Source organism: Peromyscus leucopus, chromosome 7 (genome assembly GCF_004664715.2).
Source record: "Peromyscus leucopus breed LL Stock chromosome 7, UCI_PerLeu_2.1, whole genome shotgun sequence".
Lineage (NCBI taxonomy): Eukaryota > Metazoa > Chordata > Mammalia > Rodentia > Cricetidae > Peromyscus > Peromyscus leucopus.
Genome location: NC_051069.1, coordinates 57,121,110 through 57,142,328, shown reverse-complemented (window position 1 = coordinate 57,142,328; position 21,219 = coordinate 57,121,110). Strand labels below are relative to the sequence as shown.

Genomic DNA, 21,219 nt, shown 5'->3' with positions numbered 1-21,219 from the left:
TCCACCATCCATTAATCTTTCTCTGTCTCCTTTCACTCTCTCCAGAAGGTCCTCTACTCCCACTCTGTGTTTTCCATTGGCTTTGGGGAAAGCCCTAGCTAGTAACCCTGTCTCCATTTTCTGAGACACTGAACTTCTTAAGTGCTTTTTATGATACCTTTAAGAGCTACTAACTCAGTGGTATAATTAGAAAGTCTATTGGTATACCTCACTTATAAATATGCCCGCTTTCCCCACTTTTGTGGTACCTGAGATTGAACCCAATGCTTTGTAGATGCTTGGAAGGTGCTGTACACTCAGCTATAACTGCAGTCTTGTGTAAGTTGTGTGGTTATTATAAGTAATAATTATACATATTTATATATGGAGAACTTTCAACTTCTTGCAGGGAAAACACCAAGGGTTTCCATGTGTTTTAGAGGAAGCAGAACAAAGTTTAGGACCATTGATGGAATATGAAACAAAAACATTCTTAAGGAAAGGAAGTCAAATTACATTCTCTGTCTTAGGTTTCCATTGCTGTAATAAATCACCATGACCAAAAGGTGGAGGAATGGTTTGTTTCAGCTTACAAATCTAAGATCACACTTCATTACTGAGGGAGATCAGAGCAGAAACCTGGAGGAAGGAACTAAAGAAGAGGCTATGAAGGAACACTGCTTACTGGCTCACTCTGGATGTTTTTCAGCCTGCTTTCTACCATGCAGGAAGTCCTGCCCAGGGCTACCACCACCCTCAGTGATCTGTGTCCACCTACATCAATCATTAATCAAGAAAATGTTTTACAGACTTGCCTATAGGCCAAACTCATGGAAGCATTTTCTCAATTGAGAATCCCTTTCCCCAAATGACTCTAGTTTCTGTCAAGTTGACATAAAACTAACCAACAGAATCAATCCCTTGTCAACTATTAAAACATAAACTTTTCTTTCTTGTTTGCTCCAAGATGACGTTAATATTCATATCATAATATAAAATATTCTAACTTCTTTTTTAAAGATTTATTTATTTATTATGTATACAGTGTTCTGTCTGCACATATCCCTACAAGCCAGAAGAGGGCACCAGATCTCATTACAGATGGTTGTGAGCCACCATGTGGTTGCTGGGAATTGAACTCAGGACCTTTGGAAGAACAAGCAGTGCTCTTAACCTCTGAGCCATCTCTACAGCCCCAAAATATTCTAACTTTTAAGAATGCCACAATCTTTAAAAATTCAAACACTAAAAGTTCAGTTTCTCTAAAATATCAAAGGTTCCTTTTAAATTTCAGTCTCAAAAATAGGCTCTTGTAATCAAAATCAAAAGATGAGTTAAATATTTCCTTTCTCCAAGAGAAGAATCAAGGCATATTCACAGCCAAAGCAAAGCCAAAGTCCATCAGTGTGAAGCTGAGTGTCAGACTTCCAGGACTCATTCACAGTCTTCTGGGCTCCAGAGCACTTGAATAGCCATCCACAGCACACACAGCTTGTCTCCTAGGCTCAGGTCAGCTCTACTCTACACTTGATGCTCTCCTTGCTGGTCATCCCATGGTATTGTCATCTCCAGTATGCTGGGAACTCTGCAGCTACAGGGCTGTACCTTTGCCAATAGCCTCTCCTGGGCTCTCTTCAGGGACTCTTTACTCTGTCACATGGTGTCAAGCCTCAGCTGTTCTCCATCTCTCCTTCGATCCTGAGGTTTCTACTGCAGCTGTGACTGAACCTTCACCAGTAGCTTCTCCTGGCCTTTCACAGTCCAAGGCCTCAGCTGTGTTCCATGACCCCTTCATGTCTTCCAAACCAATACCACCTGTGTGACTCTTACACATTATCAAGTTTGGCTACCAGCAAAAGGTACACCCTTGGTCTCTCTGGACCAATCTTCTGTGTGCTGACCCTGAGTAAATACTCCCTAGAAGATTGCACCTCAGTGATGGTGGTCTCTATCACAATTCTTCAGCCCAGGTAACCAGTATCAAATGTCCCAGCAAGTAAAGCTTTTACTTCAGAGGATCTGAGCCCTTGAGAATCACAACTGATTCTTCAGCCCCAGCTGACCAGAACCACAGATTCTTAATTCAGAGTATCTAATGGCCCTGATAGAGCCTTTAAGGGACTTTTAAACTTCCTTTTGAATCTTCTCAACCCAGGCCTTTGTTATCTGCATTACTCTCAGCATTCTTCTGATCTCCTACAAATTAGCCACTGATCTCTGAACATTCAACAGCTTTTCCAGCATAAAGTTCAAAAGCACAGTCTGCCCAAAAAACACATGGTCAGATCTGTCACAGCAATACCCCACTCATCATAGCAATTTCTGTCTTAGCCTGCTTCCTATTGCTGTGATGAACACTGAGCCCTAAAGCAACTTGGGAGGAAAGAGTTTATCACTGAGGGAAGTCTGAGAAGGAACTCAAGGCAGAAAGTGATGCAGAGGCCTGGAGGAACATTGATTACTGGCTTACTCCCTGTGGCTTGCTTCACCTGCTTTCTTTTACCATGCAGGACCACCTGCCCAGAGGTGAACTGGGCCCTCCCACATTAATCATTAATCAAAACACGATGTACTACAGAATCACCCACAGGCAGATTATATGGGGGGGGGGGCATTTTCCCAGTTGGGAATTCCTGTTCCCAGATGACTCCAGCTTCTGTCAAGGTGACATAAAACTAACCAGCACATTCTCCATTAAGAGAAACTTTTAACATTAGATGTTAAAAGAATAATGTATATGCATAGGACATGGAACAGTTTTCCTCTATGTAAAAGCAGCAAAAAACTTCATTGTGTCTTAGATTGAGGGCCTTTTTAAAAAAGATTTTAACTTAAAAATAGTTATCTAGAGACTAGATCAAGAATCTAAATCTAAAATCTAGAAAAGATTCCCTAGAAACCAGAAAGCTTATATCCAGCATAAATACATACATTGCTTTTTGTGTTGTGATAAAATTCCAGAATTTGTCAAATGCTCTGACATTTCTCAATCTTGCTATCCCATTGAGTGAGAACACTGTGTGTGCTTGTGAACACATGCATTTTTTGGCTGCAGTCGTCACGTCTCCACATTTATTCTTCCTCTTTATAGTGCCTGAGTCTGTGCTACTTGGATGCCCATCTCAGTGACTCTGGATGGTCCAGTCTCCCAGTATGTCACATCCTTCTCTTGTCCTGCATGCTATTTTCTGCTCCCTGCTTGTGTTTCTCACTCTACTCCTTACCTGTCCCTTCTCTTCTAAGCAGTTTCCTTCTGTTCTCTCAGGATCTCTTAGTCTGTTTAGCCATGGACTAAAGACCTGCCAACTAAACTTCTTTCTTGTTCTTCCCCCCACTTATTGTGCTAGAATTATCTGCTTTCAGTCTAATAGTCAGTGGTTAGCAAGTTAGCTTTCACACAAGGAAAGGGCAAATGAGGGGGAAAGCATAATGAAACCAAAATCTGTAAACATGCATGCCATTCTAAAATAGTCTAATGTGCTCAACATCCTTTTCATTAGGATGAAAATATACCTAGGAGGTAGACAGTAAGATTGTTGGGACTGGTTGATAAAAATATGGATACCAGGAAGAAAGATAATATGTCAGCAGGAGTAGCAGGCCAGAAGGACAGGGAGATGGCTCAGTAGGTAAAGTGCTTTGCCACATAAGCAGGAGAATTTGAATTCAAACCCCAGTGCCCATGTAAAAAACAGGTGCAATGACACGTACCCTAATTCCCAGTGCTGGAGAAGCAGAGACAGGGGAATCCCTGGGGTTTTCTGCCCATCCAAATATGTGAGCTTCATATTCAATGAGAGACTTTGTCTTGAATGATAGAGAGCAGCTAAGAAAGATACCGTGCATTGACCTCTGGCATAAACACACACACACACACACACACACACACACACACACACACACACGCGCGCGCGCGCGCGCCTGGGCGTGTACATAAAAGAAATATCAAATCTGTTTTACAGTTATATTTAAAATAATTTGCAATGTACTACATAAATAAGAACTTCAAATTATAATGAGCTATTTCCCATACTTAGTTCTTCTCTTTTCACCTTCCCCTTTCAACATTTTACTCTTTTATTTTTCTTCTACACCTTAAGTTGGTATTTCTCACGATATTACTCTTAACTACCTATGTCAAAGTCACATAGAAATTTGTGGAAAAATACATAATTCCTGGCCTTATCCAGACCAATCGAATGAAACTCCTTAAGGGCATTAAATATCTAACATTTTTTAAAATGGCTGATTCTTAAGTAAATTAGAAATGGAGGACCACAGCTTAAAATTTCCTGTTGAGCTGGATTCTATCCTCAGACTCTTAAAGCTCCCTCTGTACATCATTTCCTTTCTATTGGTCTTATTTACTCCTTCCAGGTAGAGGATGCCAGGCTTCACTTAGAATCTGACTACCCACTTAGAATTTCCCCTACCCCATCTCCACAATCAGGAATGTTCTCTCAGAATGTCCGTCTGGTACTGTATGAGAGTGCTCTTCATTATTAAAGTGAGGCCCAGACTCCCCAAAGGCTCTGTGATGAGCTGTAGGAGCTGCAACTTCAGGCAGAGAAGATGGCAGAGTGGTCCTAATGACCTTTCCTCTGTTTCACTTTCCCTTTTGTGGTTTTCATTTTTTTCTCAGAACAGCTGTTGCCCCACGCCTGCCATTTAAAACTCAAAACAGCATCCTATAAAGGTTAAAAGCATGCATTTAAATATTTGCCCTTCCACTAACTAGCAGTAGAATGTGAAAGCAAGTTACTTGATCTCTCCAAGGCTGTTTCTTCTCTGTAAAATATGAACTAAGCAATAATTAGGGCTTCAATCATGTAAATTATGGCATATTTAGGGCCTGGAATTAGAAAGTGGTCAACTACCATTAGCTGTTATTTGTAATATAAGCAAGCAAAGATTGTTATTTGGTGCTCTCAGTATGCAAAGATACATTTTAATTTTCCAAAACAAATTTTATAAATAAATGAGTAAAACAATATAAAGATAAAATAATAAGTCTAAAACAGCCAATCTTTTAAGGTACAGGTTTCAGATCCTAAAGAGTCATACTTCCATTTACTTCCATGTACCAAGAGGACTCTAAGTGGCCTATGCTAGCAGATCATTGTCTGTCTTGTTCTTATCTTCCTTTTTTCCTGAGGATGTGCTGCAATCAGAGATCTTGAGGTTATGAAAATGGGCTTCATGGCCTTGCCTAGGATGAAAATGCAGTAGTCACATTGCTTCCCATGAATCCTTGTCATCATAGAATTCAGGCCATTGAGGTCTTCTCTCAGAGTTCATAAACCAAGTTAGAAAGCCATTAAATAATTCAGTATCCTCAACTGATATAAATACTTGGACTCTGTGTCTAAATGTGAACTCATGTATCTTCTCTGTTCCCTATCTGCCTGAGATAGCGCTGCCTGCCATCATTCTGTACTCTTTCACCTTACAATTTCCAGGACACCCTTAACCCATTGCTTAACATGTTCCACTCTCTTCTTTACCCTCCATTTTTATTGTTGCCCCACAGATTTGAGTCCTCATTGCTTAATTTGTCACCACAGATTGATAATTCATTGTCAGACAGTTATGGAATAGCTAACCAGCTTTCCAAACATGTGCTTCAAATGAGGTCAGTCATCTGCTTCCAAATCTTTGGCAGCATCACATTACCTGTCGAATCTGCTCAACCCATAGCCTAGTATTTCATAGTTTTTATCCTCTGACCTCAATCACTTTCTCTAAGATGGCATCAGATTATTATCCATTCCCATGCTCCCTTGTCATGATATGGCTGGATAAACTGTTAATCTCCGGGCCTAGGGGAGGAACACTTTGCCACTAAACTTTTGCCTATCAAATATTTTTGTCCAGAACAACTTAAATGTCACACTTTTCTGGTCTCCTAAACTACCAATGGTTTCTCTTCTGAGCCCTCACAGCAATGATGCTGGTTGTCATGGTGTCTTGTCTTAGAGATGGAGAAAGTGTCTTTTAAAGTTCTGCCCCTCAATAGTCATTAGTAGGAAACTGCTTACATATACATCTATTCTATGAGTATGTGTTGGATTAGGTACTGAATTATTATATTCATGGTATGATTTACAATTATAACTTATATGAGATATGATATTAATCACATTATTATTTTATTTCTTTCCAATGTTTTCTGAGTTAGAAATGCTTATTTGAAATAGAGCTTCTATTCATAATTAAGTGATTTTTGTTCCCACTTTCCATTAGATGTGTGTTTTAGTAGTTAGAAAGGTCTGTCTTATTTGTTGTTGTGAGTAAAATGACTAATGTCTGTTGTATATGCAGAAATACGATGAACTGGAAGACGATCTCAATTCTGCGGATTATTTTCAAGATGAGAAGTTTGAATTATAGCATGTTTCCTTCAGAGAAGATTTTATAAGTTTCTATTGATATGAAGATCATGAGCTTTATTTCTCTGTATCATGTGACATTTGTTGTATATTCTATGTGTATCTTTGTGGCAAAATATCTTGTTTATATGCTCATCTGATTTTCATAAAATGCCACAGTGAAGTCTAATAAAGCCTCATAGATGTACATGGAGAACCTCAGCTTTGTGGTCCAAAAATCCATCAGTGTGTTTTAGTCATGTATTGATACTTTTCTCATACATGACCTGCAGTGGAATGTGCTATCATGTCACATCAGTTTAGTGGAAATAGGCTATATTAAAATATATTTGGACTGACCTGGAGATGGCTCAGTCAGTAGAGTACCTTACAAGCATGAGGACCTGATTTCAATCCTCAGAACCATATTTAAAGTAAAAGCCAGATGCGATGGCATGTACTTGTAATCTTTGCACTCGGGAAGCAAAGACGAGGCAGATCCCTGAGACTTGTTAGCGAGGCAGCCAACCTACTCTCATGCCAGTGAGAGACCCTGTCTCAAAAAACATAATGGGTGGTGCTTGAAAATGTCATCCAAGGCTATCCTCTGAGCTCAGCATGCATGTAGATGTATATACATGTGCCCACACGTGTGCAACCACACAAAGCACCTTCATACTCATTATATATGCATGTGTATATTCATATATAGTGAGACTCGTGCCTATATGTATGTATTGTTGCATCCCTTGGCAATATTAAATAATCTTCAGTAATAAATGTCTAATTGATGTCTCCTCAATCATTGAGCCATGAAGAAGCCTCAGACTACCATGCATTCATTATCCTAACCTTGGAATGAGACCATTGCTTCTACTGCAGGAGGAGGAGTGCTTCCGTCTGCTAAAGTTTCCCTTATGAGCAGATGTCTCATCCTCAGAGTCTTTCAATCCTCACATTCAGGAAGAAGTTCTTGATACATGTTTTCATTCTATGATGCTTTTTGTTGTTTCTATAGTTTTATCTGGAATATATTAAGGATTGAGATGTATTTTGTGATTTTTTTTAACCATAACATTCTCTATGTAAATACATATGTGTACCAGTCTGAAGATCCTAGAGACAAGTTCAGCCAAAACACACTTCAAAAGTTTATTTTTGTGCCTATATTACTTTGCACATTCTAATTTTCCATAATACAATAAAGTGCTTTCAGAGTAAGCTGTGTATTCTGTTTCTTTAATTCTTAAAGATGAGACCTGTTCTTGTGTGGCATTTTATTTGCCTTTTTCTTACTGGAAAGTTGGTTGAAATTTGCTAGCTTCATATATTGTGTGATTCATGACATGTGCCTCCATGTATATATTACATAAATCTATATTTTACCAAGAATTACATAGAGATGAGTTTGTATTTTCTGCAGTATATTTCTATAATTATCCCTATTGGTCTTTTAAGATAGCAAGAGAGAGAGAGAGAGAGAGAGAGAGAGAGAGAGAGAGAGAGAAGAGAGAAAACAGGAAGTGCAAGGAAGCTGAACGAATGTGGAAGAGTAAATGACAGTTTTGAGGGGTGATGCAGACATTTCCATCACATGCCTACTGATGTTCAGCTTTCTCTGGCACATGGAGAACTACTACTTAACTCACTTCCAGAGAATAAAAATGAAGCCGTATTCGACAAGTAAAGATGGAAGTACAGTGTCTGAAGGGAAGCAAAGCAGAATCCGAGGAGAACTGAGGACTATCAGAAGGGGTCAAGAGCATGGGTGACTTGTGTAAAGGAAGGAAGAAGAAAAAGGAAGACAGTGTTGACCTGCAGGCATCACTTCTTCATGGGACAAGTTTGAATCTCCTGTAAAGGCAGGCAGTTTTAACCAGACAGTTTAAAGTTTTGATTATTTTATAGCACTCAATTAGCTATAAAGTAAAAGGACTAATAATCCTGGTGACTTATGGCAGTAGGTGACCTAGTTCCTAGGTTAGTCACGTTGCTGATTTGAAGCACTTTCTCAAATGCAGCAAAGGCTGGAGGGGAATGAGGAAACAAACCAGAAAACAGAAAGAAGGAGGGGCTGGAAGAAATAATTCTTTCATAAGCAATTGGGTGTAAATAAACCAAATTTCCAGACTTGTCTGCTCTCATATTCAGGTATTTGTACCCAACACTCGTTATTTGGGTAGTATAGGACCTGCTTGGACTCCAGGGTGGGCATGAAGGGTAGTGCATCCCTTAAGCTAGTCCAGCTTGTAATGTCACTCAAATTCTACATTAAGGCAGCAAGTGCTGTGGTTAAGAGAACCTGGGTCTGGAGAGTCCTGGCCTAACCTCCCAAATTATTGATGTGGAACAAATCATCTTGATAAGTCTTTATCTTCTAAGTGAGGAACTGGATAAAGCCAATAATATGTTTCTCCAGGAATGTTCATGTATTGAGATAATACATGTGAAGTGTGGACTTTAGATGTGATTTTTTTAAATAAGAAAAAATTATGTGCATAATAGAAGGATGTCAGTGATAAATGGCAACCAGAAATTAAATGGCTGGGATGTGTACAGGTGAATATGTATAAAAGGGAACTGGAGAGATGGTTCAGCAGTACATAGCATTGGCTGCTCTTGCAGAGGACCTCGATCCAGTTCCCAGCATGCCAGTGGTGCCTCACAACCATCTGTAATTCCAGTTCCAGGGGGATCCAATGCCCTCTTCTGGACTAAGCCAGTGCAGCACTGCACACTTGTGGTGCACATACATACATATAGGTAAAACATACCTAAAAAATTTTAATGCAAACAAAAGACACTCTAGACTCTAGAGTCCAGAGGAGTGTCTTACATACTGGAATGTAGTATGGAAACCTGTATGTTGAAGTCTTGCTTCCCAAGCTTTTAATTTATGCTCCTGTAAAGTTTACAAATGAGTGGTGCCTGGAGAGATGGCTCAGCAGCTAAAGGCACTTGCAATGCAAGTTTATTACCTGAGCTCACTCCCTGGAACCCAGATAAAGGTGGAAGGATAGAACTTGATTCTACACAGTTGTCCTCAGACTGAGTGCAACAGCACTCAGATATCATAAAAGAGAAAAAATCCAGATGCCAGTGCTCATTACACAGTGTATACATGTATTGGAACAACACATAATACCCTAAAACTATAGACAATTTTATGTCAATTAAATTTTATCTCAATTTGGCAAATTTATCATTTTGATTTATAATTTATATTACTGGAGTAGCTTATTTGGCCAAAGGCAGCACACTGTTAAAACCTATATTATCATAGACTATTGAATGAGTGGTGCTTTTAGTTTAAATGCTACATAGTTTTCTTTATTGGCTATGACTTCTAAATATGCCATTTTAGAAGTAGAAGTTAGTAGAAGCTGTTGTCTACTGAATACTCTTTAAAAATGAAATATCCAAGGTTCAAAAACCTTCACTTTTTTGTGATAGGATGTCTCCAGGTGACAGGAGTCTCCATTTCTGCTTTTCTTCTATAACAAATATAGTGTCTCCTCCACATGAACAGAGAGGAAGCTGGCCTTCAAGAAGACAGGAAGAAAGAAGTATTATGTTCCCAAGAAAAGCCAGAGATTTTACAGACTGAAAGTAGTTGACCCAAAAACTGATCTGGGATGCTGTAGAGTGGAATTATTTAAAGAGAGTTAACATGATGGATTTGAGGAACTTCTGGAATTAGAGATACATTCAACTTGTCTAAATCAGTATCTCCAAATCAAAAACCCTGAAATCTGAAACACTTTGGAATCCAAGCATTTCAGATAAGACATAACCTGTCCTGTTTGTGCCTGTCTACATGTCCAACTTAACCTCTCAGGACCTGTGAAAATAAAGTGGGCTACAGCAGGGCAGCCTGTGGGGGATGGGACTGTGGGTAAATTCATTCTTGAGATACATTAATTTTGTTCGCTTCTGCCCATGGCTCCTGTTCGAAGCATGATCATACTTCTGAGATTCTAGAGTCTGTTAAGTGATCGAAGCTCTGTGTCCTGAGACCTCAGCTCCAAATGGCTTGTAAATTACAGCATTTGTGTTTTTGTTGGTCCCGATTTCCAATACTGTGCCCATCTTAGTTTAGTCTCTGTAATTGATAAGTACACACAGATTTGTCCAACCTGCTTCAATATTTTATAAACCACACCATCAGAATATAAGGGAAAAAAAACCTTGTTGCGTTATGGATGTTCTTGAAATCATGAAGTACATTATATATGCCAACCAGACAGCTACGGACAAGACACCTTCTTGTATTTGGTGAATTTTCAAAGGAAAACATTTCTCTTTTTTTTTTCCTTCCAGGAGGTATTGGCAATATTAGTCTCACACAACGTCCATTTATCCCTGCTGATTTGCTCATCACCTCCCAGCCTGTTGCCCAAACTCATTGGCCCACACCAGTGGGTCCCTTTAGGAGACAGCGGTGGACTTCCCTCTGCATCTCCTAGCACTCACTCACCAACTTCCTTAGTGTGTTAATGAGCTTTTCCGCCGTGCTCACCCAGCTCTTGCTGGGGTGCCCAGTGGTGTCGTTTACAGCTTATTGAAAACCGAAAATCAAATCCTCAGGGGGGCGGGCTGCGGGCCTGGAAGGGGAAAAATACTCTCCCTGGCTGGGAATTTTCTTCAGCGTTGAGAGCTGCTCACACATTTGCGAGGAGCCTAGGGGAATTTCCCCAGTCTTCCCCCCACCGCAGCACCCAGGCGGAGGCTGAGCCCAGAGTCCGCTGTAGAGAGGCACCTTTTGGAGGGTTTGCCTCTTCAGCCACTGGGAGGCCTCTGCACTCCGTTCCCCGGCGCCTGGCTGCGATTACTCACTGGAGCAGCGGCACCAGCCTTCCACCAGGGAGCCGGAGCTCCCGCCCTCCTCCCCCATCTGCAGCCTGCTGGCTCCCTCTCTCCCTCTCTGTCTCACTCTCTCTCTCTCTCTTTCTCTCCCTCTCCTATCGCAGCACAATGAAAGCCTGTGTTTCGCCGTGAGTCTGAGGAGCGGGAGCCGGTGTCAGGAAAGCGCTCGGAACAGACCTGAAAGAGAAAGGAAAACACAAGCTACTTTTTTCTTCTTTTTTCCCTCATCTGTAAAGCGAAGCAGTGCAAGAGATAGAGCCACATTGCCTATGGGAGTCCAGACCCTGTGAGCCACTGGCCGGGGATGGAATGTACAAAAGTGGACAGAAAAGTGGCTGGACATGACTCGGTGCAATTTGCTGGAAGTTTGTAAGTTTGACCATCGTTTGTAAATTACTCTCGGAAGACTTTGTCTCTTGATACTGTATTAGAATAGAACTGGGGGCTGAGGGATAAAAACCTCATTGGGAACGGGAAACAAAATGTGTTGAAGGAGCTCTCTCAGTAGCCAGCCACTTCAGAGTGCTCTCATTTAAAACTAAGAAACCTAAGAGGGAATCGGGATTTCTGCCGGTGATTGGATTAGCTTGAAGAAAAGAGCATGGTCCTGAAGTCCAATTACAGACGTTGTTAAGACTGAAAAGCTGTCTCCTTTGGGGAGAAGACTGCATCCTACCGTACCCCCAGGAGGAGAAAACACCAACACCGGAGGGAGAGAAAAGGGACGGAGAAACCAGGACAGTCTCCCTTGATTTCGCACAGTTTGAACATGACTTCAGAAGCCTCAGGAAACAGCCCTGTTGTTTGTTTTTTAACCTAAGTAAAAGTGAAGGCTGCCGGTTACAAAGACCAGGATAGAAATGTGTTTCTCTGCAGAAACACCCCCATAAATAATTTTCTGAAGCAACTAGGTGAGGGGGAGTCCGGGTCTCTATTAATGACTCTTTTGATGTCTTTTGCTATGCGTTTCTGCCTCTTCCTTGATGATCCCTGAATTCTTGAACTATCCCCTAGACTTTGTGTTTACAAAGTACCTGGAGGCTCTCCTCAGCCTGGTTGGGGAGAAAAAGATCTACAACTCTCTCCAACTTCTCCTGAGCTGTCAAATGCAATTAGAGTAAGTTGATCAGGGTTTGTTTCCAACTTCCCCTCTCCAATTGGTTTCTAATCTTTCTCCCCACCCTCTTGCTACTCGTTCCCCTCCCCCACACCTCCACTGTCTCCCTACCCTCTGAAGACCTCTCTATTCATGTGGCCCTGAACACTGAAACCAGCTTTGCCTGCAACACTGCCTCTTGCTCCTCACCATCCCAGAGGCAGTAATCATTGTGTCCAACAAGATGGGGGACACAGCGCCCCCGCAGGCCCCTGCCGGAGGTTTGGGGGGGGCTTCTGGGGCGGGGCTCCTTGGAGGGGGCTCAGTCACCCCTAGAGTGCACAGTGCTATTGTGGAACGCCTGCGGGCTCGCATTGCTGTCTGCAGACAGCACCACCTGAACTGTGAAGGACGCTATGAACGTGGTAGGGCCGAGAGCTCAGATCGAGAAAGGGAAAGCACTATGCAGTTGCTCAGCCTGGTCCAGCACGGCCAAGGGGCAAGGAAGGCTAGCAAACATGCTAAAGCTACAGCCACGACTGCCACCACCACAGCCCCTCCACCGCCCCCTGCCGCCCCTTCTGTGGCCTCCCAGGCAGCAGCCACGGCCCCACCACCTCCACCAGACTACCACCAGCACCATCAGCAGCACCGACTGACCAGTAATGATAATGGTGGGATCAATCGAGAGCAACAGCCACCGGCTTCGACCCCCGGGGACCAGCGGAACTCGGCCCTGCTTGCGGTAAGGCACCTGGTTTTCTCCTATGATTGTGGCTGTGGTCCTGTGGCATCTCGCGAAGGTAGTGGTTGTCTTGGCCTCATGTGGAATGAATGGCCATGAAGATGGCCAAGATAACAGTCTCTCAAAGGCTGCTGGGTATGCATATGTGGTTGTAAACTCTTACTATCAAAGTCACTAGTCATTGTCCTACACCAAAGGGTGTTCCTTACCAGGGAAAAGTCTGGGTTCTCCAGAGGCTCAACGGATCCACAGTTTGTGAAAGAAGAACTTAGAGCTGAGAAACCCTGTAGAACCCTCGTGCTTAGCATGTTGGCTCTGGTTAGGCCCAGAAAGACATTCTTTACTTGATAGTAACTTAGCTCAGTTGACCTGTTCACTTTGCCCCATCCTGCTTCCCCTCTGAAGTACTCTTCACCTGGGGTTAAGAGGAGTCTGTGATTGACATTCCATAACATAGTATCCCCACAGTAAAATATATATATATGGGGGAACTACCTCATAGACAGCCTACTGCAGGAATGCTTGCTAAGAGGACTACCAGGATCCTCATGGGCTCCCCATTCCAGGCTCCAAACCAGTCTTTGTTCTGGACCCTCCAATAATACAGCATTATCTTCCAGAACTCATAGAAGGCACTGAGAGCGATTTCCTGTGGTTCTAGGAAGCACCTTGTCTTCAGTCCCTCTTGGTGACAACACGTCAAGTCTAAAAGCCTGAGTAATTTTCTGACTGGAAGTGCTTCCTCAGAGGCACAGACAACACCCCACCCAGAGGGAAGAGCATTGAGTCACTGGCTCTTGGCTGTCAGTCTTAGTCAGGTGACCCACTGTGGAATTCTGGCTCCCCCAAACTGCTATGCCATTAGTCTTTGAGTAGAAATTGGAACCCAGCCCTGTGCCCCACAGGCTTCTCCCACTGGGCTCCTGAAGTTCTGTGACTGCTCATGGGACAACTATAGTCTGCCTAAGCCAAGCCTGATAAAAGGCAGAGATGGGAAATGGCCATGGGAGCCCCAAAGCACTCAGAAAGCCCCAAGGAAGGATGGTACTAAGGAGCTCCTGAGGGAAGAGGGAGCCTGTTCCAGTGGTGGCTACTTCTTCCTGGCTGCTCTTTCCCATGTCCTTCATCTGTGGTGATTCCCATGGTTCCTGGAAAACTCTGGGGACTGAGACTCTGCTCTTCCCCACAAGGCACACATTTTTCTTGGGCTGCCTAGAGCTGTGATTCTGGGGCCCCCAGGTCCTGATGAAAACTAACTATCCATGACTAAACTGGCCTGTGCTTTATCCTTGAATAAAACTATTCGGTTTATATTGGAGTTTCCAGGCCTATATTCCTCTCTCTCCCACCTGCTCCATCCCCACTTCTCCCTGGAATTCCCAGCGAAGGGAAGTTTGTCTTCTGAAAGAAAGATGCTGGGGAGAAGTAAGAGGGAGAGAAGAATGAGGTTTGTGTGCATGTGCGTGTCTAGCATCTGCAGCCAAAAGTAACTAAATGCCTTGATTGTCCCCAGTAAATTTATAATCTGTCTGCAAGCCTTCCAATAATGTGGCTTTGTGTGCTTCCGAGTCTCCTGGTGAGTGCTTCTGGGGATGATACTGAGAGTGAGGCACCCAGGCCAACCCCAGAGGGGAAGACCCATCTCTGCTCTGGGTGCCAAGCCTAGAAGAGCCCACAGGGTGGGCTTGATCTGTGGCTCTCCCTCTCAGCCTCAGCAAGGAAGGCAGCGTGTCCTCTGTGGCCCCTCTGGTTTTTGCTTCTGTCCAGTTGGGAGGGAAGTTGATGAGGTTCTCTTCTGCTGGAGCCTTACAGAATGAGAAATGAAACCAACCCCAGTGGTTCTTGTAACTTTAAGTGGCACTGCCGCAGATGTCGGGGAAGGCAGGCAATGGTGCCTGGCCTGTCTCTACTAAACTGTTTGCAGCTGCAAAAGCTGAAGGTGTTTGCTCTGCCGCCCCTTTCTCAGGGACTCTCTTCTCTCTCTTCCCCCCACCAACCACCTCCTAAAATAGCCCCTCTGTGGAACATCCTCTGTGAGTGTCGGGAGGAAGCCTGGGGGTTTGGTGTAAGTCAGGAGAGAAAGGCGGCAGCTGCGCAGTCGGTCCACACGCTCACTCACTCCCCCTCCATGAGAGCGGCTGCTCTTACACCACTCTAGTTCTTGGGAATTCCCTCTGTTTTAGCTTCTAAATTTGGTGTTTTGTTCCTTCGGATGTTACTCGGGTCTGTGAGGCAAGATCTGTGCGAAACTACTATCACTGGATGGGAGAGGCCTGGGCATTCAGGAGTCTCTTCTAGAGGTCTCACCTCCCTTGGCATCTCTGGTGTTCAGAGACAATGTGAATAGTTTTATTTTAAAGGCCTCTGCTGAGAATGCATGCCAGAATTCGTCCTTAATTTTATTGTGTCTATGTCCATAGGCAGATTTATGTAGTCTGGGTGTGTTGAATGTAACACTTTACTGCTAATTTGTATGCTGTATGTGCCCATGAATGCCCTTTGGAGAAAGGGAACATATTGATCATCTAAAATCAACTATGCGCGGTGTACCCTGGGGAAGTTCGGTAACTAGCATGTGTTGTGCAGCAATGCCTTGGACCTTGTCAGTACTACCTGCCAAACGAAGGTGAAAGGACCACTTCTGTTCGGTGGGATAATGTTGTCTGTGAGGGGTGTTCTATGGCAAAGAATACACACTGTCTGGACTCTTGAATAGCTTGAGTTTGAAGAACAATGCAAGAATAACCTCTAAGTCAATTCTAATTCTGTCCACTTGAGAGCCTAATTCTGCTGTCCTTACTCAGCCAGTTTCTTCATTTAGCTCTAGTTCAGGGGAAGCCCCGCTTCTGTAGAGACTGCAAACACAGGGCCTCATAGAAGGTTGAGATTGTAAGGCTCTGAGGAGACTGGCCTTTTCGCCACTCACTCAGAGAAGACTTTAGCCCCTAAATCACTTTCTGCTGAAGTATGTTTGAATCTTTGAATGAGCTGTAAAAACCTCAATAACCATTGGTCCATGGAGCAGTTAGGTGGCATATCTGTGGAAATTATTTATCTTTTCCTCTTGTCTGAGACATTTTCGCTTCCTGTGCCACAGACGATTGTCACTAGTTTGGGTACACAAGTGGTACCCAGGCCATCTTCATCTTCAGACATTATTGTTTCTCTAATGTGCTGTGGAGGGGAGAACACAGATGAGACCAGGAGCTTGATCTTGGTTTGGTGCCTGCTTGATCACCAACCTGCTGGATGACAGGGACAGACACTTAGCACTCATCTGTCAGAGATCAGCTCCTCCATGAAAGCACTTTCACTAGTGAGTGTTTTGGGGAAATGGGAAAGAAGACAGATGCTCCCCGATGCTGCTGCTGAGCTCCTAGCATCAAGGATGAATACTGGCTCCTCGATGCTTCAGAGAGATCCACTCAGCTTTGGCTTGTCTTTTTTAAGTGGTAAAATAGCTTTTATTGTAAACACAGGGATTGGTCTTGCAAAATCAGGGCTGTCAAGCTAAAACCAAAATAGCCGTATATTTAAGTATCTCCAAAGTCCTAGAGAACACTACCCAAAGTGAGCTGTGCTGTGAAGTCTTGTGTGTCTTCCAAGTGTGCCCTTTATACATCCACATGTGCCCTAGAAGCCTTGGCAAGGTGTGTCCCCTGAGTGTCTAGGTATCAGAAAGTTGTATTAGAAAGGGGTATTAGAAAGTTGTTTACACAAATAATATGGAAAAGTTAAATATTTTGTCAACAGTATTCTAAAATGTCAGTTCTTAGTTTAAGAAAGTCAAACCAGTTGAACGATCACCAAGTTCCCAGGTGTTTTATGAGTTTCCAAAATTGACCAACTCAGAATTTTAGGGCTGTCCATGGAGGGAAGGGCAAGTCTGGAAGTCTGAGACTAGATGTCTACATGACAAATCTCCTCTCTGAGACTGTAAGAGGAGCGTTTACATTATTTATTTATGCAGCAATCATTTCCTTAAGAACAGACCTATTTTGTTTTGCTTCTCCAGAACAAAGTAGTTCTTAGCTACCCAGGGCCTTTCCACCTCGTTCAAGTGAATGTAAGGCAAAGGGTTCCTTCCAGTGGGAGAGTCTGGCATGGGGTGTTCTTTCAAACTTTGTCAGAAAGCCTGCTCTGCTGACAAGGTGAGGTCAAGCACATACAGGTGCGCTGTATTTTCTAGAGAAGTCGTTTGCTTTCTTTGAAATAATGTTGCTAAGTACTACTCATCAATATTTTTCTGTCTTAAACTTTAATGTGTCTGGTTTCCCTATACCTCTACTCATGTTTAATCATTACGTTGTTAACTGGGGGCTTTCAAACATTCTTAGACACAGCAATTAAAAATTACCAGTGGTATGACAATGATTAGTTGTTTTCTAGATTTTATTCTTCACTTTGATTCTTAGCATTGTTGTTTCATTAAAAAGAAAACCAAGTAGTAACTCTGAAAATTAAAAAAAACAGCCACCCAGTTTTGCTATGCATGCAGACCAAGTCTTTCTGGGTGCTTTCTCCTGATTCCTCCTCCATTATGCCAGCCCCTCGAATGTGTTCAACCTTCACAGACAAGGCCATCCATGTTTAATGAAAACAACTCTAAATTCCTCCTCCTTCATTTTCATGCTAATTTCCTTCACACTCCAGCAAGCTCTGTGAGAGAATAAAGGAGATGTGATATGCTACAGACATGGCCCATGCTGCCCACAGTCGGGTGGAGAAATCACCCCCTGCACAGGGAAATGACAGTAGAAGTCCCTAGCCTTCAGGATGGCCTAGAATTGATACAGAAGTTAAGGGAAGAGAAAAACAAATGTCTATGGGAGCTAAAGTACCCAGGGAGCTCCCTTTACATGTTTTACGTCACACCTACCAAATCTAGTTTGGATGGGTAACATTTGTCCTGTATTAGAAACAGGGACTCTAATACTAAGATAGGCAGATTGGCTCATGCTTGCAATTCCAGCACACAGAGGCTAAGGCAAGACAGTTATCACGAGTTTGAAGCCAGCCTGAGCTATATAATAAGTTCCAATCTAGCCTGAGCTACAGTGTGAAACTCTAGACCAGCAAAAAACAGGCCAGGCAGAAGCAGAGGCAGGTAGGTCTCTGTGAGTTCAAGGCCAGCTTGGTTTACATAGAGAGTTCTAGACCAGTAAATATGGTATTAAACATAATAGCATGGTGCCAAACACAGTAAGTAAATGAAACCTGAGTACTGTTAGTGGGTGGGAAAGAGATTCATATCTAGGCCAGGGAAAATCTCATAAAGAATATGGATCACCTCAGGGCCTGAGAGGAGCGAAGCCACTAAGGAGGAGATGGGGGCTGGGCTGCAGGGATACATGTAGCCATAAAAGTCAGATATTTAGGGGGTAGAGTAAAGAACAGTGTGGCTGGGTAAGTAGGAGGGGGAAATGTGGGGTTCAGACATATCCTGAGAATACTGTCATTCTCACAAGAGCAAATCAGAAATTTGGTCAAATATGGAGCCAGGAAGGAGCAGAGGAGTCCAGCGCTATGAAGCAATACTAATCCTTCATGTGCTTGAAGACAAGTATTGCCTTTCGCTCCAGCAGCCTCTTCTCAGGGCACACAGCCTAAGTGCTCTGTTCTACGAGCTTCAAGTCCCCAAGGCTGCTTAATGCTTTGCTGTTTACACACTTCTCCATTCATGGTGAGTTATATGCAGCATGACATGGCCTTTGGCGCTGAGAGCAGAAGGAGGGCTTGAAGAGCACACGGCTGGACGAGAAGAGAAACTGAAAGGAGCTGAGCAGCAGCTCCACCCCGTCCAGACTTCTCTGGGCCTCCACTTGCAAGCAAGGAGGTTTGTCCTGATGTAATGAGCTCTCTTGGTGAGCAGGCGGAGTCCTCCAGCACCTGAGTTGTTTTGCTCCCTATCTTATCCTTAAAAGAAGCACAAGCAAAACTTTATAGGACACTGTGACTATGGACGATATTTCAATTTTGCTTGTTTTCAATACAGAGAGGCAACTGACTTTTATGCACGTTAAGAGTTCAACAGAAAGTAGTAACCTCCAGGGCACAGAGGAAACCCCCACCTCCCTGATTCTCCGCAGGAGGCTGCACTCTGTGAGCTACTCTTTGACATTCCTGCCTGTCTGTAAGGGGCAGATATGAAACAATCATGGCCTGAAGAGAAAAGTTGACACACACTGTCAACTGAGGAAGCTGAGGAAGGCCAGAGCCCAGCACAAGCAGTCAAGATACTGAAGGAGCAGCTAGGCAAATGAGCCTGTCTCATATGCACATATGCCACACTGAATGGTTCGTCATGGTGTGAGCAAAGGTTTAGAAAGCATACATCAAAGCATGTGGGCCTGGGTGGTTTTTAGAGTTTGGGGAAATGATTCACTATTCTGTGGTGTGCACATTGCTAGGCTTACATAAGTGAACAATTTGGGACCATCTTTTTCCCTTTAGAATTTATTAGAGGTGCATGGATGGAAATTCAATGTTGAAACTGGATTATTGAGGGAGGTAAGTTAGCAGAGCAGTTAAAATGAATCTGGGATCTGGGGTAAGATGACCAGTGGTTTAAGTCACCATTCAACCATGTAATAACTGTGTCTTCCTGGTGAAGTCAGTTAAATTCCCCTGCCTCCATTTCCTTAGAAATGATGATAGAAGATCTAACTTTCTACAGTTTTTAACTAAATGAATCAAATGCCTGGCACCATGTAGAGGCTCAATAAACTATAGTTGTTATTACTTATGTAAGACACAACATGCTTGAATAACCTAGCCCAAGTTTCTATATCCAAAAATGCATCAGACATTCATGGCAAAGCCTGGCTTTTCTTATCAATGTTTACTGAGAGTAATTAATTAGTGCAGGGTCCTGTGTTCCCTAGCTTCCCTCCATGGTTTAGTTTATTATCCTCTGTGATCCATTTACATCTTGGTTGAGTGTCCTTGTTGAGTTGTTGAGAACGAGACCAAACAATATACCTTCCTATCCCAGGAAGACTGAACAAACCCAATCTAGAACTGGACTGGATTACCGGCTTGACTGTGTACTTCTAGAATACATTCCAAGTCTCCATTCTGCCTGGAGAGTGTGTGTTTAGTGAGTAAATGAGTCATTTAAATATCTACCAAGATGTTGAATCCTTTAAAGGGACTAGCCTCAACTTAACAATTCAACTAAATTTTTAATTCAAATTAGCAAATGATTCTCAAAGAAAACCCAGTCCCAAGTAAAGAATGTTTAGAAGGCCCATGAGGTGAAGAACTGATGCTTCTGAAAGCAGACTCTTGTCAAGGAATTCATTAGCTCTGTGTATGAGTGAAAAACAGCAGAAACCTGCCCCTTCCCAACCATGAGCAGCCCATGTTTACAGTGCCTTGTCCCCATATACTGTCTGGATATGAATCTTTTCTTTGTGCCTTTCTGTGCAAAACATGAAAAAGAGGTTGCCAAGACTTCAAAGCAAGCTTAGTGGTGGCAGTTCTTAGCCAAAGCAGGATGTGCTTGGAGAGAGATGACAACAGAAAAAGAAGAGTCTCTGCTCTTTGGTGGATGATTCTTGTGCAAGGATGGTTTGTTTTTTTATTGTTTGTTTATTTTTCTTTGAATTTTTTTATTCTTCTCTCGTACATTACATCCTGACTGCAGTTTCCCCTCCCTCCATTCTTCCCAGCACCTCTCCTCTCCCCCAGATCCACTCCTCCTCAGTTTCCCTTTAAAAAAAAAGGCAGACTTCCCAAGAATATCAACTGAATGCAGCATAACAGGTTACAACAGGACTGGACAAAAACCCTCACATTAAGGCTGGGCGAGGCAACCCAGTAGGAGGAAAAGGGTCCCAAGTGCAGGCAAAAGAGACACCTCCATTGCCACTGTTAGGAGTCCTACAAGAACACCAAGCTAACAACCTTAATGTATATGCAGAGGACCTAGTTCTGACCCATACATGCTCTGTGTTTATCCCTTCAGTTCCTGTGAGCCCCTATGAGCCCTGCTTAGTTGATTCTGTGGACCATGTTCTCATATTCTTGTGGTGTTCTCAACATTGGTTCTAACATTGGTTCTGACTAATAAGAATATTGTCAAAATTGTGTTTCTTGATTCATTTGTTCCTGCAATTTAAGCTGAGATCCCAGTTCCCTTTCTGAAAGATAATGATTCTTAC

At 43.0% G+C, this 21,219-nt stretch overlaps 2 protein-coding genes across 5 annotated transcripts in view; both read left to right on the top strand.

Moving 5' to 3' along the window:
* Window positions 1-7,568, top strand: part of Ccdc82 (coiled-coil domain containing 82) — a 36,933-nt gene extending 29,365 nt beyond the window's left edge. For all 4 annotated transcript variants that reach the window (XM_028873108.2, XM_028873107.2, XM_037207763.1 and 1 more), the window contains one exon: window positions 6,301-7,568. In XM_028873108.2, the coding sequence (XP_028728941.1) occupies window positions 6,301-6,369 (69 nt within the window). In that variant the 3' untranslated portion in view covers window positions 6,370-7,568. The remainder of the gene's footprint in view (window positions 1-6,300) is intronic.
* Window positions 7,569-11,063: 3,495 nt separating this feature from the next.
* The window catches only part of Maml2 (mastermind like transcriptional coactivator 2), a 321,796-nt gene continuing 311,640 nt past the window's right edge, over window positions 11,064-21,219 (top strand). The window contains exon 1 of the mRNA XM_028873111.2: window positions 11,064-13,054. Coding sequence (XP_028728944.1) covers window positions 12,554-13,054 — 501 coding nt within the window. The 5' untranslated portion in view covers window positions 11,064-12,553. The remainder of the gene's footprint in view (window positions 13,055-21,219) is intronic.